General features: G+C 41.5%; 1 protein-coding gene and 1 long non-coding RNA gene across 2 annotated transcripts in view; one reads left to right on the top strand and one right to left on the bottom strand.

The window, feature by feature from the left end:
* Positions 1–11,182: 11,182 nt before the first annotated feature.
* Positions 11,183–13,344, bottom strand: LOC140426860 (uncharacterized). Its single transcript, XR_011948316.1, has 2 exons — positions 13,179–13,344; positions 11,183–12,770 (listed from the first exon to the last, which is right to left on the bottom strand). It is a non-coding gene; the product is annotated as an uncharacterized lncRNA (long non-coding RNA).
* Positions 13,345–13,411: 67 nt separating this feature from the next.
* atp6v0e1 (ATPase H+ transporting V0 subunit e1) overlaps positions 13,412–16,546 on the top strand; it is a 44,040-nt gene continuing 40,905 nt past the window's right edge. Inside the window, exons 1-2 of the mRNA XM_072512092.1 lie at positions 13,412–13,586; positions 14,996–15,043. Of these exons, the coding sequence (XP_072368193.1) occupies positions 13,483–13,586; positions 14,996–15,043 (152 nt within the window). The 5' untranslated portion in view covers positions 13,412–13,482. The remainder of the gene's footprint in view (positions 13,587–14,995; positions 15,044–16,546) is intronic.

The raw sequence follows: 16,546 nt of genomic DNA, 5'->3' as shown, positions 1-16,546 counted from the left end.
TTGCACCTTGTCGCCAAAGTACATGTAATATCACACTTCCAATAGAAATCGCGGCTCGCTACAGCATCACTTTTAACACATGCACTAATTTGAACAAAAATGCCTTACACACACTGCATATAAATGTAAATTGTGTCTACTTAACAAACATTACCGTCACTCAGTGCAAAACTTATTCAGCCTCACCAACCTTTGGAATTCTGACATAAATTTATTAGACAGTGCCACTATTAAATTTTTGTTCATCATCAATTACAGTACTTCAGTCTCATTAGTAATTGCAGAAAACGTTGACTCATACAAGACACGCCAAAGGGTGCACTCAATAATCAAAAAATAGATACAGGCTCTTTGTCTTGCCATTTTATCAACATATATGAGATCACATGTCACTTCATTTTTACTGACCAAAATTGGAGTTAGTCACATTTGGATTCTCAATTAGCCAGATGTGACTAGTGGTTAATGTATTGGACAACACTGGTAGCAAAGGATGAGCTAGCATTACTTCAGCAAAACTGAACTCTATACAAAAAATGTAATTTTTTTTATTTAGATCTGTCATTTTCACAGGTATACTGTCATGCTTTTGCTACGAAGAATTTTAAGTATCTAAACCTTTATTTTCTGTGCCAGAAACGTGAACATGAGCTGGTTCCTCTAAATGTTCAATATCGCTATCTGAATTCTCTTGTGATTTGTCTCGGTGGATCATCTTGTAAACAACCTTTGTTGATCCTTGGCGGGAGGGAGAACGACTCAATGGTTTTAATGTTGTTAGTTCATCTTCAGTAAGGAGTGGTGACACAAGTCCATCAAGGCCACCAGAAGGTGACCTCCGGGGAGATCTGCGTCTGCTGATTACAAAAGCCCCACCCATGTGTTCCTCTTTCCGGACAGCCTCCACCTGCTTGTGATGAGAACTATTTATCCCAGCACACATGGTGGTTTGAGGTTTACGATGAACATCTTTCCCAAATCCTAAATCATCCTCATCTGTATTTTCATCATCTGCTTCAATCATGCCCTCATAATTGTCTCCCAATTGAGATATGTTCTGGGACCGTTTCTGAGTGAAACTGTCAGTTTCACGGCGAGATAATGAGTGGCAGAGGAAGCACAGTCGCTCCCTCTTTGACTCACTTCTCCCATATCTGGACCCTTTCCCCTTTTTTAATAAACGTGAGTTCCCTATATCATCACCAGCATTTGATAGTTGCAGAAGTTGTGCAAATGTTGCATAATCTGTTGAAAGGTCTGAAACAGATTGGAAAACTTGTTGGTAGTCCAGATATGAAGTATGTTTGACCAGTCTCTCTGACAGCGTTTTGGCTGTTAACAGTGTCTGCTCAGCATTATCAGTCACATCGCTTGCATAAGAAAGCACCTCTTCGGAATATTTAAAAGCAAGCTGTGCTTTTTTCTCACTCTCTCTTGCCTTTTGAGCTGTTTTTGCTGCTGTCGTCACTAAATCAACCAGGGCTCGGATCAGGCTCTCCTCACTTTGGGGGGAGAATGAGCTGCTGCTAGCACTCACCTCAGGTTTACTTCCTGCTGACTCCTTGTGTGTCTTCAGAGATCCCTGAGGTCGGGGGTGGACTTGATTCTTATCTTCCACCTCCATCTCAATACTGAACATGAAAATTCCAGCCGTCACATATTGATGCAGTATAATATGATGTGAGCTACAGTATTATGATGCAAGCATGATGTAACAGAAAAGAGCAGAGCACAAAAATGGAACATCCAAAAACATAATGGCAGCACATAAAAATTAGAATGCTTATGAATGTGTTTTTTTTCACAATAGTATGGCAATATAGAAATTTGAAACCTTTAAATATAAATTGGTATCTTCAATGTTACATGTAATAACAGGTCTGCCATGGTGTTGCACAGGAAAGTTATTGTGCAAGCTTATTTTACTGAAGATATTGATTCACAAGTGTTGGCAGGTGTCTCAGAATGCTGGACAATGTGGGTATTCTGGAATGGGAATTCACCTTTAGGCGTTTTAAGAGGACTGAAAAGGTGCCAGAGGTCTCAGAAGACTAAGGTGATGGGATTAAGAGTGGTAGAAGGATTTCTCCGCATCTGGCATTATTGGTGCACTTGTGCACTGAGGGAGAATACCAGCTACAATAATTTGGGAAAGAGCAGTCTGTCATCCAGTATGAGGAAGGAGAGCCTTGTGTTGAGGGAAACAATGTCCATCAGCATTTTGGAAGAGGGATTTAATGAGAATGAAAGTCTGGCTCTCTTTTTAATCTAAATGTAGAGTACCAATTAATTTTTTTTCCCAATTAAGGGCCAATTTAGCGTGGTCAATCCACCTACCCTGCTCATGTTTAGGTTGTGGGGGTGAAACCCACACAGATATGGAGAGAATGTGCAAACTCCACACAGACAGTGACCCAGGGCCGGGATCGAACCCGGGTCCTCAGTGCTGTAGGCTAACCACTTTGCCGCCCTCGCTCTTTTAAATAAAAAATCAGGTTCTCCCACTGTACTAGCCCATCAGTCTAAGCCTATCCACAGAGTTTTTGCAACATTCACTCCAGTCAAAGGTTAGTTCCTGTTTTTAGGAAATAACAGTCAAAAGATTTTAAATATAAATTTTCTGCATCTTAAAAAAAAATCAATGTATGGGAAATCATAGGATGCAAATGTGCAATCTCCTGACATACATTGACAATTTGCACCAGGTACACAAAAATATAAAATCTGGTGTAAAACCACTGAGTTTGCTCACTTGAAAACAGTAATTTGTATTTATATAGCCTCTAACCTAAAAACCAAAGAGAAATATCAAATTTAGCAAAAGACAAAAATAGGTTAGATGTGAGTAACTGTTTTGTAAAAATTCATCCATATGCAAGACCAGTATTTATTGTCCATCTAATTGTGTTGGGAACCTTCTTGAAGGTAGCCACTTCAACCTCTGCAGTCGTGCGGTGAAGAGAGTGTTTCAGGCTTTTGACCCAACGACGATGATGTAGCAGCAATTATAGTTCCAAGTCAAATGGTGTATGACTTGGAGGGAGCTTGGATGTCGGTGTCCCAATGCACCTTTTGTCCTAGATGATAAAAGATCAGAGGTGCTGTTAAAGAAATCGTAATGAGTTGCAGCTGCGCATCTTGAAGATGGAATACAAATGTAGCCATGTTGTGCCTGTGGTGGAAAGAGTGACTATTTGAGGTGGTGGATATAGTGCCAATCAAAGCAGGCTGCTTTTTCCTGGATGGTGATATTTCATTATACTCTGCTGACTTGTATCTTGTCAGTGATGGAAAGGCTTTGGGAAGTCGGGAAGTGAGCCAAATGCACACCCTATAACCTGTCATACCTAAAGTATTTATGAGGCTGATCCAGTTATGTCTCTGGTTAATGGTGCCTCAGAATATTGATGTAGTATTCAATGATGGCAATATCATTAAACATCCAGAAGAGGAGTTTGGTCTCCCTCTTGGAGATGGTCATTGTCTAGCGCCAGGTGTGATGCTAATATTACTTGTCATTTGATCAGCCCAAACATGGATATTGCTGCATGTGGGCACAAAAATCCCTTTATATTGTGTGGAAGTATGAATGGAACTGAGCATTATGCAATCAGGAGTTTGTAAGTAAATTTATAATTTGGCCACATAGAAATCAAATTGTATTTAATGTGAAAAGATAAATATATTACTGAAAAGGGAGATGTATTGCCAAGCTTTTTATCTTGCATTCATCAGGAAAAATACCTAATTTCAAACGATCACTACAGGAGAAAAGGGCACTGATTGTCGGCAAGTGGATTCTTGATTGGCTGAGGCGTTGCCATGGAGGACTATATGCTCCCATGCTTTTGAGTAATTTTAAAAAGGCACAAGGTTTAAACATATTCCTTTTTGTTGGCAGAGGGCAGAGAATGGGCCTGTGGTTATGAATGTATGTCATTTCTGGCAAGTTTAAATGTGTCCCAAGCTCAACTGATTATCTTAAATTGGTTGTTGTATAGTTATTCGCACACTCAGGATTTCCAGCAAGTCCTGCTCAATTTTGGAATCACATCCAACAGTAGGTATTTTATTTTGGGTTTTTAAAGCGTGGACTTGTTAAACCTTTTATGAATTGCTGAAGGAATATGTTTGATTCGATAAGCCATATGGCTTACATACCTGGCATCACACCGGCACTGAATTTCGTATGCAATATTGCACAATTGTGTGGTGGGCAGAACATCATTTTGAACTGACAACAGCATCCTATTAGAGGAAAATACCACTTAAGTCACCACCGCATAGCAACACCATGAAACCGTTTGCTTAAACTATTATTCACATATTTAGTGACTGCCTTTCAGTGGTAATTTGAGGTAGACCGGGCACTTTCCAGGTCCATAATGCGACAGTCTTTGAAATATTTGCGAGTTTGTATGGTACAAAGTAAACAATCTGATTGGGCTAGCCATTGTTCCACAGGGTGGCTTTGGTGCATTCTATTTCTGCATCAAGCTTGCAAGGTGAGAAAATAGATCTGGCCCTACTTGCATGGTGACACAGTGATAATCGCTGCTGCCTCACAGCGTCAGGGACCCTGGTTCAATTCTAGTCTTGAGTGACTGGAGTTTGCATGTTCTCTCTGCGCCTGTTTGGGTTTCCTCCAGTTGTTCTGATTTCCGCCCAGAGTCCGAAGACGTGCAGGTTAGCTGGGGTTATAGGGAAAGAGTGGGGAGTGGGCCTCTGGGAGGGTTCTCTTCGGAGGGTCAATGCAGATTTGACAGGCCGAATGGCCTCTTTCTGCCCTGTAGGGATTCTACAAAGATTGTTAATAGGCCAATCCCATGGCAGTTTCGCAGCTGAAAAGTGCCTGGTCTATCTCAAAATACACTAGAAAGACTGGGAGAGGGGTAGAGTCAGTAGCTAGGGAAGAGGTCGGAGCGGGGACCAGAATGATGGCATTAGTCTTCCCAATATTGAGAGAAAGTTTGCTTGCATGCAGACAGTGAATGTCAGCTGAGGGTTTAGCAAAGTAGAGGAGTCTGGTTGTGAGGTAGGATGTTGTCAGCATACACATGAAAAATTGAATCAGATTATGTCATTGAGGGGCAGCATTTAAGTGCGAAATAGAGGGCCGAGCTTAGAACCTTGCACGACATAGATAATGGTGTGGGCAGCAGGAAAAGAAGCTGTGGCAAATGAACCTCTGGGTCTGATGAGATGGATAAGAATAGATCCAATTGAGAGAAATCCCACCTAATTGGATGATAGTGGAGTGTCATTGAAGGAGGATGGGGTGCTCAAGCATGTCAAAGGTTGCTGACCGGATGAGAAGGGGGGGGGGCATTGTTTACCTTTATCATAGTCACTTCGAATGTGATTTGTGAATTTGATAGGATCTGTTTTGGTACCGTGGCAATTTTGGTGAGGAAAGTGAGGTTGGAGATGGGACTTTAATTTACAAGGATGATGTTGGGTCAAGGGTTTTTTTTTGAAGAGAGGTTGATAATGGCAGATTTAAATGAGACAACATCTGAATAGAGAAGAAACTTACAACAGTAACTACATTTTAGTACTGTTAGCTTTAACTAGGATCCAGAGGGGAAAGAGCTTTATTTACCAAATAAAACATTCCATTGACAGGCGAGGGATAACATAAAACTAAAACAAAGAGCAAATACAACTGCAAAAAGTAATGCAAATCCAGATGGCTGTGAGACATGTAAAGAATAGCCAAAGAATATAAAGACGGTAGCAATAGCTGATATTAGATATGAAAAGAAACTGAGATATCAAGATAAACATTTTTTTTTTTTACAATTATAGTAGAAGAAAAAGGGTAGCCAAGGGAAATGTGATATTTTAAAAATAGATGTTGTAATATTACAATGTTGTAATGTAAGCAGAGAGGGCTGGTTTAGCTCAGTGAGCTAGACAGCTGGTTTGTAATGCAGAACAAGGCCAGCAGTGTGGGTTCAATTCCCATATTGGCTGAGAATTTTGAATTCTCCCTATGTCCCCGAACAGGCGCCTGAGTGTGGCGACTAGGGGCTTTTCACAGTAACTTCATTGCAATGTTAATGTAAGCCTACTTGTGACAATAAAAAGATTATTATTTCAAATGGCAGTAAGAAACTGGCATAAATGCTGGATAAACTCAGCAGATCTGGCAGCATCTGTGGAGAGAGAAACAGAGGGCCCAGTGAAGCAGTTGAGGCTACCTCGTTGAATGTTTTTAAGGTAAAGATAGATTTTTCAACAGTAAAGGGTTATGGTGAGCAGGTGGACAAGTGGAGCTGAGTCCATAAAAAGATCAGTCACGATATTGAATGGCGGAAGAGGCTCGAGGAGCGGGATGGCCTACTCCTGCTCCTAGTTCTTATGATTCAGCGGCCTCGTCACACCCAACTTGGTGTCCGGACGAGGCTGTTGAATCTTGCGAGATTCGCGATACCCGAAGCTCCATCCACCTGCCTTGGCTCCATATCCTTTTGTACTCCTAGCAAAAATTGATCAATCACAGGTTGATGGTCAATTGAGCTAGAATCTACTGCTTTCTATGAGGGAGTTCAACATTTCTACATCTCTCAGCATACGGAAGTGCTTCTAAACTTTCTTCTGAATTGCCGCATTCTGTCTAAGGTTATTCTCTTGTTCTATGTTCTCCTACCAGCAGAATATTCCTATCAATCTTAGTAGTCTTCTCAAAATGTATAAAACCTCAATCACATCACCCTTTCACCATCTATATTCAAGAGAATATTGGCCTAGTTTAGTAATATCTCCTCACAATCAAACCCTTGGAAGCCTGGTAAAAATCTGGCAAATTTGTGCTGCATGTCTTCCAAGGGCAGTGTCATAGAATTCTAAAACGGTTAAGTGCAGAAGAAGGCCATTCAACCCGAGTCCATTTCAGGTCTCTGAAAGCAGTGTAATTAGTCCCACACCAACACTCTTTCCCCATGACTTTGCATTTTTTCCTCTTGTGCTTTTCCTTATGAAAGCCACAATTGAATCTTCCTTCTCTCGGATCTTAGATCCGAACCACTCACTGCAGTAAGTTTATACTCTGTCTCCTTTGGTCCTTTTTTGTCGATCACCTTAAATCTGTATTCTCTCGTTTTTGACCCTTCCGCCAATAGGATAAATTTCTCTCCATCTACTCAATCTAGACTCATGATTTTGAACATCTCTATTAAATCTCTTCTCAACCTGCTGTAAAGCCAACAGCCTTAGCATCTCCAATGTATTCATTTAAGTGAAGACCCTCATCCATGGAACCATTTTTGTGAACCTATTCTGTACCCTTCTGGAGCCTTCAGATCCTTCCTTAAAATATAGTGTCCAGAATTTGACACAATACTCCAGTTTAGCCATACCAATATTTTATAAAAGTTTATCACAAATTCCTTGCATTTGTACTCTGCTTCTGTTTATAAAACCCTGGATCCTGTATAGCTTCTTAACCACTTTATCAACCTGTCCTGTCACCTTCACCGACTTGTGCACATGCACCCCAGGTCACGTTGTTCCTGACCCACTTTAGAATTCTGTCCTTTTGTTTACCTCTTCTCATTCTTCCCACCAAGATGTACCAGATCACATTTAATCTGCTACATGACCACCCATTCTAGCAATCTGTCTATGAATTCTTGAACTTTTTGTTACTATTCTCAGGGTTCACAATACTTCCAAGTTTCTGTTATCTATAAATTTTTAAATTGTGCCATGCATACCCAAGTCTAGGTCATTAATATATATCAAGGAAAGCAGTCGTTCTAGTACTGATCCCTGGGGAAGCAGACTGTGTGCCTTTTAACAGTCCAATCAATAACCATTCACCAGTTTGGTCTGTTTCCTGTCATTCAGCCAAAATTGTATACATGCTGCCTCTATCCTTTTCATTCCGGGCGGGCTTCAACTTTGCTGACAAACCTATTCTGGGACACTTAATAGAATTCCAAATGGCAATTAACAAAGATCACTAACTGTACACCATATAGCTTCATCAACCCTCTCTGTTACCCCATCAAAAACTCAGTTAAAATCAGTTTTTAACAAATCCTGATTTTCCTTAATGAATCTACCTACACTTGTCCAATTAATTTTGTTCAGCGTAACCTACTCTTTAAAAGTCCATGTTGGGTCTCTCTACTCAGTTTAAATTCTCCTCCTATTGTTCAATAGTGTCTTTAATTATAGTGCCCAATCAGTTCTCCAATACAGACTTTTAACTAATAAATCCTAATTTCTAGGTTCCTCTGCTAAGTGTTTCCTAAATAATTTACAATTTTCCAATCTAAAGGAACAATACTGAATCAGGAAATCTTTGGAAGATTATTGCAAAAGCATCTGCAATTTCCTACATCTTTTAAACCCTAGAACTGGGATTTTACAGTTTTTATATTTTTAATACTGTTTTCTCACTTCTTAAATTCACTATTAGTTTTCGTGGAACACCAGGCATAACGTTATTTCAAAGAACAAAGAAAGGTACAGCACAGGAACAGGCCCTTCGGCCCTCCAAGCCCGTGCCGACCATGCTGCCGGCTAAACTACAATCTTCTACACTTCCTGGGTCCGTAACCCTCTATTCCCATCCTATTCATGTATTTGTCACGATGCCCCTTAAATGTCACTATCGTCCCTGCTTCCACCACCTCCGGTAGCGAGTTCCAGGCACCCACTACCTTCTGTGTAAAAAAAAACTTGCCTCGTACTACTCCAAACCTTGCCCCTCGCACCTTAAACCTATACCCCCTAGTAATTGACCCCTCTACCGTGGGGAAAAGCCTCTGACTATCCACTCTGTCTATGCCCCTCATAATTTTGTAGACCTCTAGAAGGTCGCCCTCAACCTCCGTCGTTCCAGTGAGAACAAACCGAGTTTATTCAACCGCTCCTCATAGCTAATGCCCTCCATACCAGGCAACATTCTGGTAAATCTCTTCTGCACCCTCTCTAAAGCCTCCACATCCTTCTGGTAGTGTGGCAACCAGAATTGAACACTGTACTCCAAGTGTGGCCTAACTAAGCTGCAACATGACTTGCCAATTCTTATACTCAATGCCCCGGCCAATGAAGGCAAGCATGCCGTATGCCTTCTTGACTACCTTCTCCACCTGTGTTGCCCCTTTCAGTGACCTGTGGACCTGTACACCTGGATCTCTGACTTTGAATACTCTTGAGGGTTCTACCATTCACTGTATATTCCCTACCTGCATTAGACCTTCCAAAATGCATTACCTCACATTTGTCCGGATTAAACTCCATCTGCCATCTCCGCCCAAAAGTCTCCAAACAATCTAAATCCTGCTGTATCCTCTTGACAGTCCTCATCGCTATCTGCAATTCCACCAACCTTTGTGTCGTCTGCAAACTTACTAATCAGACCAGTTACATTTTCCTCCAAATCATTTATATATACTGCAAACAGCAACGGTCCCAGCACTGATCCCTGCGGAACACCACTAGTCACAGCCATCCAATTAGAAAAGCATCCTTCCATTGCTACTCTCTGCCTTCTATGACCTAGCCAGTTCTGTATCCAACTTGCCAGCTCACCCCTGATCCCGTGTGACTTCACCTTTAGTACTAGTCTACCATGAGGGACCTTGACAAAGGCCTTACTGAAGTCCACATAGACAACATCCACTGTCCTACCTGCATCAATCATCTTTGTGATCTCTTCGAAAAACTCTTATCAAGTTAGTGAGACATGACCTCCCCTTCACAAAACCATGCTGCCTCTCACTAATACGTCCATTTGCTTCCAAAAGGAAGTAGCTCCTGTCTCGGAAGAATTCTCTCCAGTAATTTCCCTACCACTGACGTAAGGCTCACCGGCCTGTAGTTCCCAGGATTATCCTTGCTACCCTTCTTAAACAGAGGAATAACATTGGCTATTCTCCAGTCCTCTGGGACATCACCTGAAGACTGAGGATCCAAAGATTTCTGTCAAGGCCTCAGCAATTTCCTCTCTAGCCTCCTTCGGTATTCTGGGGTAGATCCCATCAGGCCCTGGGGACCTATCTACCGTAATATTTTTCAAGACGCCCAACACCTCGTCTTTTTGGATCTCAATGTGTCTCAGGCTATCTACACACCCTTCTCCAGACTCAACATCTACCAATTCCTTCACTTTGGTAAATACTGATGCAAAGTATTCATTTAGTACCTCTCCCATTTCCTCTGGCTCCACACATAGATTCCCTTGCCATCCTTCAGTCGGCCAACCCTTTCCCTGGCTACCCTCTTGCTTTTTATGTACGTGTAAAAAGCCTTGGGATTTTCCTTAACCCTATTTGCCAATGACTTTTCGTGACCCCTTCTCGCCCCCCTGACTCCTTGCTTAAGTTCCTTCCTACTTTCCTTATATTCCATAGAGGCTTCGTATGTTCCCAGCCTTTTAGCCCTGACAAATGCCTCCTTTTTCTTTTTGACAAGGCCTACAATATCTCTCGTTATCCAAGGTTCCTCACAGGAACATGCCGGTCCTGAATTCCTTTCAACTGACACTTGAAAGCCTCCCACATGTCAGATGTTGATTTACCCTCAAACATCCGCCCCCAATCTAGGTTCTTCAGTTCCTGCCTAATATTGTTAGAATTAGCCTTCCCCAATTTAGCACATTCACCCTAGGACCACTCTTATCCTTGTCCACCAGCACTTCATGTGAAGGCTGACAAAGTAATTATTCAACAAGTCTGCCAGTTTGAGTCATACAGACTCAAAACATTAACTCTGGGCGTGATCCAGTGAACTTGAGGCAGAGAAACATCCAGCTATTCAACAGCACTTTGCCATTCTTCTTGGCCTCTGGGGGGATTCTGTCCACCGAGACAGCACTTGTAGGGGGAGCCAAGATCTCATTAAATGTCTGAAACGGCTGTGGGGCTGAATGGCTTACACATTTTATGCTCACATGATATCATGTGCGGGTATTAATAAAATTGGAGCTCCTTTCATTCGAAGAAAAAAAGAGGTCTGATTGAAGTGTTCTAAATAAGGAAAGGTGAGGTGTTCTAAATAAGGAAAGGTCTCAAGTTAAATTGGGAAAGAAAAGTTTCTACTGGTAACTTGTGTTAAGATCCTGGACAGACTCCAACATCTGTTAGGATACAGAACAAAAACCCCAAACACTTGTAAAACTGCGGAAAGAATATTTCGCTCCCAAAGTGATTCCATTGACAAATAGGGATATGTTATATTAAAACAAACTTTATTGTTAACATCGGATTAAACTACATTAATGCCACAGCCTAAAGCTTAAAACTAACATTTCAACAATTCTTAATAATAAAAGGGAACACTTTAACTGCTGATACCTTCTTGATCTCCAATCAACAAAACCCATCATAGGTTAAAAGGCACTTGTAAATACAGTTAGCAAATGCAGAGATACTTGCTGTACACGTGAATAGAGATTTCTTGGAAATCCTGCTTGAAGAGAGCGATCCTGTCAGGAAACAGCCTGAAGATTTTTATTGCTTAACCTGACAGTCTTTTGGAAAAGCTGCTGCTCAGCTCAAAGCTCCCAGCAAAAACTCAAACTAAACTGTCTGCTACAGACCTGACTCCTCCCATTAATTACATCCTCTATCCCATTAATTGGATTATGATCATTTTTCTAAGGCTAACCGCAGCCCCTCAATTATCAAAACCCCAGGGAACTTTATTTAATAATCTTTATTAGTATCACAAGTAGGCTTACATTACCACTGTAATGAGGTTACTGAGAAAGTCCCCAAGTCGCCACACTCCGATGCCTGTTCGGGTACACTGAGGGAGAATTCAGAATGTCCAATTCACCTAACAAGCATGTCTTTCGGGACTAGTGGGAGGAAACCGGAGTACATGGAGGAAACCCATGCAGACACGGGGAGAACATGCAGACTGCACAGACAGTGACCCAAGTCGGGAATCGAACCCGGGTCCCTGGCATTGTGAAGCAACAGTGCTAGCCACTGCTACCATGTCACCCATTTCTAGAAACAAAACGCCATTAGCCCTATATAGGTAAACAATATGCATGGTTGGAATGGGTGATGATCTCCCTTCTATGACATATTAATTGCACCTTCTGTTACCAGTGTCTGAAAACTTTAACCTAGATTATTTAATAATATTACTGCAACAAATAATATATACCTGAAACCAGGCATTTAAAAACTTTACTGCAACAGATATAAAATACAATATATATATATATGCCAATTTCTTACATTTATCACACATGTACCTGAACAGGCGCCAGAATGTGGCGACTAGGGGCTTTTCACAGTAATTTCATTGCAGTGTTAATGTGAACCTACTTGTGACAATAAACATTATTATTACTTGCTACCTGCGGGTATATTTAGAATATTGTTACAATTTGCTTAGGAGCTGTTAACCTTTGAAAATAAATCTGGATACTTAATTTTACGCATTTAACCTAATGCTGCAAGATTTCAACATTTTGTTATCAAAAAAAGCACTATTAACTTAATATGGTTTCTAACCACAAATGTTATGCACTCGGGTTTACTTCTTACTTCCCAAAAATTATCTTATAAGACAATTCCAAGATAAAGAATACGGATAGCCAAGTCCCTCAATTATTCGGCGTGCATATCTTCAAGAAGTGCAAGATGTTCCGATAAGAGAATAGAGGTGAGGCTATAAAGTGATGTAAAAGTTTCTTCTCTGCTGACTGGGAGACTCACAGGTGAGTTTGTTGGGCAGTTTCAGTCTTGTTTTCACTGGACAATAGACGACGAACTTATGCAGTCATGCGATGGCTGATGCTGGAAAGTCAAAGGTCACACAAATGCATTAATTGGTGCCATCCTGAGCTTCACTGATACTAAAAGTTTGCCCAAAAGGGGAACATCATGGTCTCACCACCCTTCACCTAAAGAGCTCATTTGGAATTAAGGAAAATAGTTCTCATTTTACTATCTCTTCACAATATGATTCTCAAAACGTCTTTTCACAACGAGTAACTTTTCTTTTCAGTAAATATCCCGTTTCATGTCTGTGTGCAATCACTGAAGCACAAATGCACACCGTAGCACAGTACTTGGCACAGCTGCCTCTGAGACAGGGATGAGTGGGCTTCGGCCGGTGCTCTTTCAGTGAAGGTGCAGACTCGATGGGCTGAAGGGCCTCCTGCACTGTGGGGATTCTATGGATTTAAAAACCTGGTTTCGCACCCCTTTTCAGGTTGTCTTTGATGCAGCATCAGAACATATGAGGTGGAAACAGCGCGAATCGGGTTGTGCTGAACCTGGAGCCTGAAGGCATCGACCCTGTAACCAGAGTGCCGCCCAGAGCGAAAACCCCGCCTCCACGTGTTGTTGCGCTCCTGATTGGATGCTGCCAGCTGTCAGCCAGACCCTCTTTGTGACGTCAGGCTCGTGCCGGGCACATGACGCCCTGGGGCGGGGCCAAGGCCACTTCCGGCAGGCTGGTTTCCGGGAGAGGACACTGGGGTGAAGCTGATTTGGTGTGTACGCCATGGGTTACAGCGGCTTGATGGTGCCCATTATCGTCCTCACCGTCTTCTGGGGTGTCGTAGGCGGCGTGGTGCCCTGGTTCATTCCTAAAGGACCGAATAGAGGGTGAGGCAGAGCCTGGCGGTGGGAAACTTGAGGGGGGCAACAGCTCAGTGAGGGCGACGCTCATGTCGGGCACACGACACCTGCTAAAGCTGGGGAGGTGGGCAAAGCTGCACAAAGCGGTGGGGAGCAAAACCGGCTTGTGTAGAGGTGAGATGGGCTCCTCCTCCTCTTCCCCCCCCCCCCCCAGGGGGTTGGGGTTGAAGGATCAATAGCTCAGAGGGGAGTGTTGGAAACGAGACGCGTTTCTCACACACCCTCCCCCAATAGAAGAGAGAGATGGATTGGCCGTGCCCTTTAATGTCCGAAGATGTGCAGGCTTGGTGGGGTTATGGGGATAGGGTGGGAGAGTGGGCTTAATACGCATGGTGCTCTTTCAGAGGGTTGGTGCAGACATGATGTGCCGAATGGCCTCTTTGCGTTGCAGGGATTCTGTGTTGAGAATATCTTGTTTCGGGGAGGGAGATGACCTTGTACAGGGTGGGTGGGGAGTGTGTGACATCCAACATTTTTGGGTAGGTGAGAGAAACAGAAGAAGCTAGAAGGCATGTCCTGCTTCAGGAATTGGACTATATTTTAGGTGGTGCTAAGAGCAGAAAGGGGATTGTTGGAGTCTGATATTGTGCCTTGGGTGTGAGAAAAGTGAGTGAAAGATGCGCAGTAAGGTGTTAATCACTCAGTGCGAGTAAAGGGAAGACACTCTGCTGTTTGGAAATTGAAGGGACTACTGATTAAGGGAGACAAGTGTCTTGATGACGATGGGTGTTATAGAGAGAGTGACATGACGACAGGGTGCTCGTGGTGTCTGTATTCAGTTTCATAATGAGTTTGAAATCAAATCTGTCATTTTGGTTTTATTTACTTGGGTGATAATGAGACCCATGTCTGGTAAGATTGCAGTGTTGAATAATGTTACTTTGTTTCCAAATTGCAGCATTTCAGCTGTATGTGTTCAGCAGATTCCTGCAGTCAAACCACAATAAGAACAAAAGTAGTGCTGGGATTTATTTGACTGGGATATTGTAATACAAGCTCAGAATTACTTCATAATTTTCATATTGATGGAAGAAAAACGTACGCTGATGGAGCAGCAGGGCAATGCGTTTTGAAATTGAAATAGCATAGAAATTACATGTAATTTCCATTATTTAGAGTACATTTTCTACTGGTATTTCTTTAATGTAGCAAAATTAATTCCACTGGGGTGTGACCTATTCCTGATTGTGTAAACTGGTCGGTGATGTTGCAAGGAGAAGGTACTGAATGGAGATGTTCATACCTTGCTTTTAGAATCGGCTTTATATTTTTGAGGAAAACTGAATTACGGTTAAACTGCTGTGGTGGGTGGTGAAGGAAAATGCTTATTTTAACAAGTGTGTATCATGCATTCAAAATGTTATTTTCTTCCACAGTGTTATTAACACTATGCTGGTGACAAGTGCTGTTTGCTGTTACCTTTTGTGAGTATGAACAAATCATGATTCCTGTTGTAGGATATTGAGTATCTTATGAACTAATAATTTAGCTTCTAATGAAACAGATGGGAGGGATAGGTGGATTGATCATGCTAGATTGCCTGTAGTGTCCAAAGGTTAGGCGGGGTTATGGGATTACAGGGATAGATAGGGTGGGGAAGTGGGCCAGGTGGGGGTGCTCTTTCAGAGGGTTGGTGAAGACTTAATGGGCCGAGTAGTCGCCTTCTATACTGTAAGGATTCTATGATTCTAAGATTAAACATTGTGTTCAGAAATTCTCTGTTCAAAATGTGATATTTTAAACATAACAACTGAATGCCATCACTTTGAATATTTATTTGTGTGCACAGTTACATTTTTTTTCTGTTTTTTCTGAACGAAATCCTTTTCCGTCCTTAAGTGAATTATTTTAGCATAATGACTGAAGTCTAGGTAGAAGCTTTCAAAAACAACAGCTGCTTTAATGTATTAAATGTCACCTTTGCTATCATTGGGTTCACGCATATTATTGAAGAAATGTGCTGTTACCATATTAGAGCAACCAGGTATCACAATTAATTTCCTGGATTTTATATTGGAAATAACAACATGGCAATTTCCTGGATTTTATATTGGAAATAACAATATGGCCAATGTATTTGGTGGTGCAAGAGAAATACATCCTGATGTATCATATCTTGCAAAACTTGCTACCTTCTGTTGAACAGTATACAACTACCTTCTGCCCTCCCAAAACAATTTTAAAAGGAAGAAGTTTCAAATATGCTTGCTGGTATGAGGTTTTGCTCTGTTCCAAATAAAAACATTGTGTGACTGTCAAGCTACTTACTAAATTAGGAGATTTACATTACAAATGACAAACTAGGAAAGGCTAGTTGCATAAACAGGATTTTATGAAATATCGGTAATGCTTTTTGTTTTAGTTAAAATAACACTGGTATTGGAACTTGTTGCTCTGGTTTCCACCAGATAACTCTGTGAAACTGAAGGGTATAAGCTAGTTCAGCCCTGGTCTGGTCAGTTAGTAAAACCGAGTTGGGCAGGTTGTGTTGTCAGCAGAAGCAATTGAATTTTTTAAAATATATTTTTATTGGACTTTTTGCACTTAATATCAAAACTTTGCAGAACAATATAAAAATAATAATAACCAAAACAATAACAACACCAGTATCTCCCATTGCTACCGCGTCTCTGGCAGTACTCCCAGTTCTATCATTTCCTTATGTTATTTATATTAGATGGTATCATATATATAAAATATTCATATTAGGTTTGTAATGTTTAGTAATAAGAATTATACACCAATTTTACATTAGTGCTTACAATTACCGTCAGAACTCTTTATGTTGTTTATAATTACATCTGTTTTGCTGGGGGGAGGGTGCCTCAGCATTCCTGGTTTGTGGGAGGGATCAGTATTTCTCTCCCTCCACCCCAAATGACAAACTAGAAAAGGCTAGTTGCATAAACAGGATTTTATGAAATATT

The sequence above is a fragment of the Scyliorhinus torazame genome, chromosome 7 (assembly GCF_047496885.1).
Source record: "Scyliorhinus torazame isolate Kashiwa2021f chromosome 7, sScyTor2.1, whole genome shotgun sequence".
NCBI classification, from domain to species: Eukaryota; Metazoa; Chordata; class Chondrichthyes; order Carcharhiniformes; family Scyliorhinidae; genus Scyliorhinus; species Scyliorhinus torazame.
This window is presented reverse-complemented; position numbering and strand designations above follow the sequence as displayed.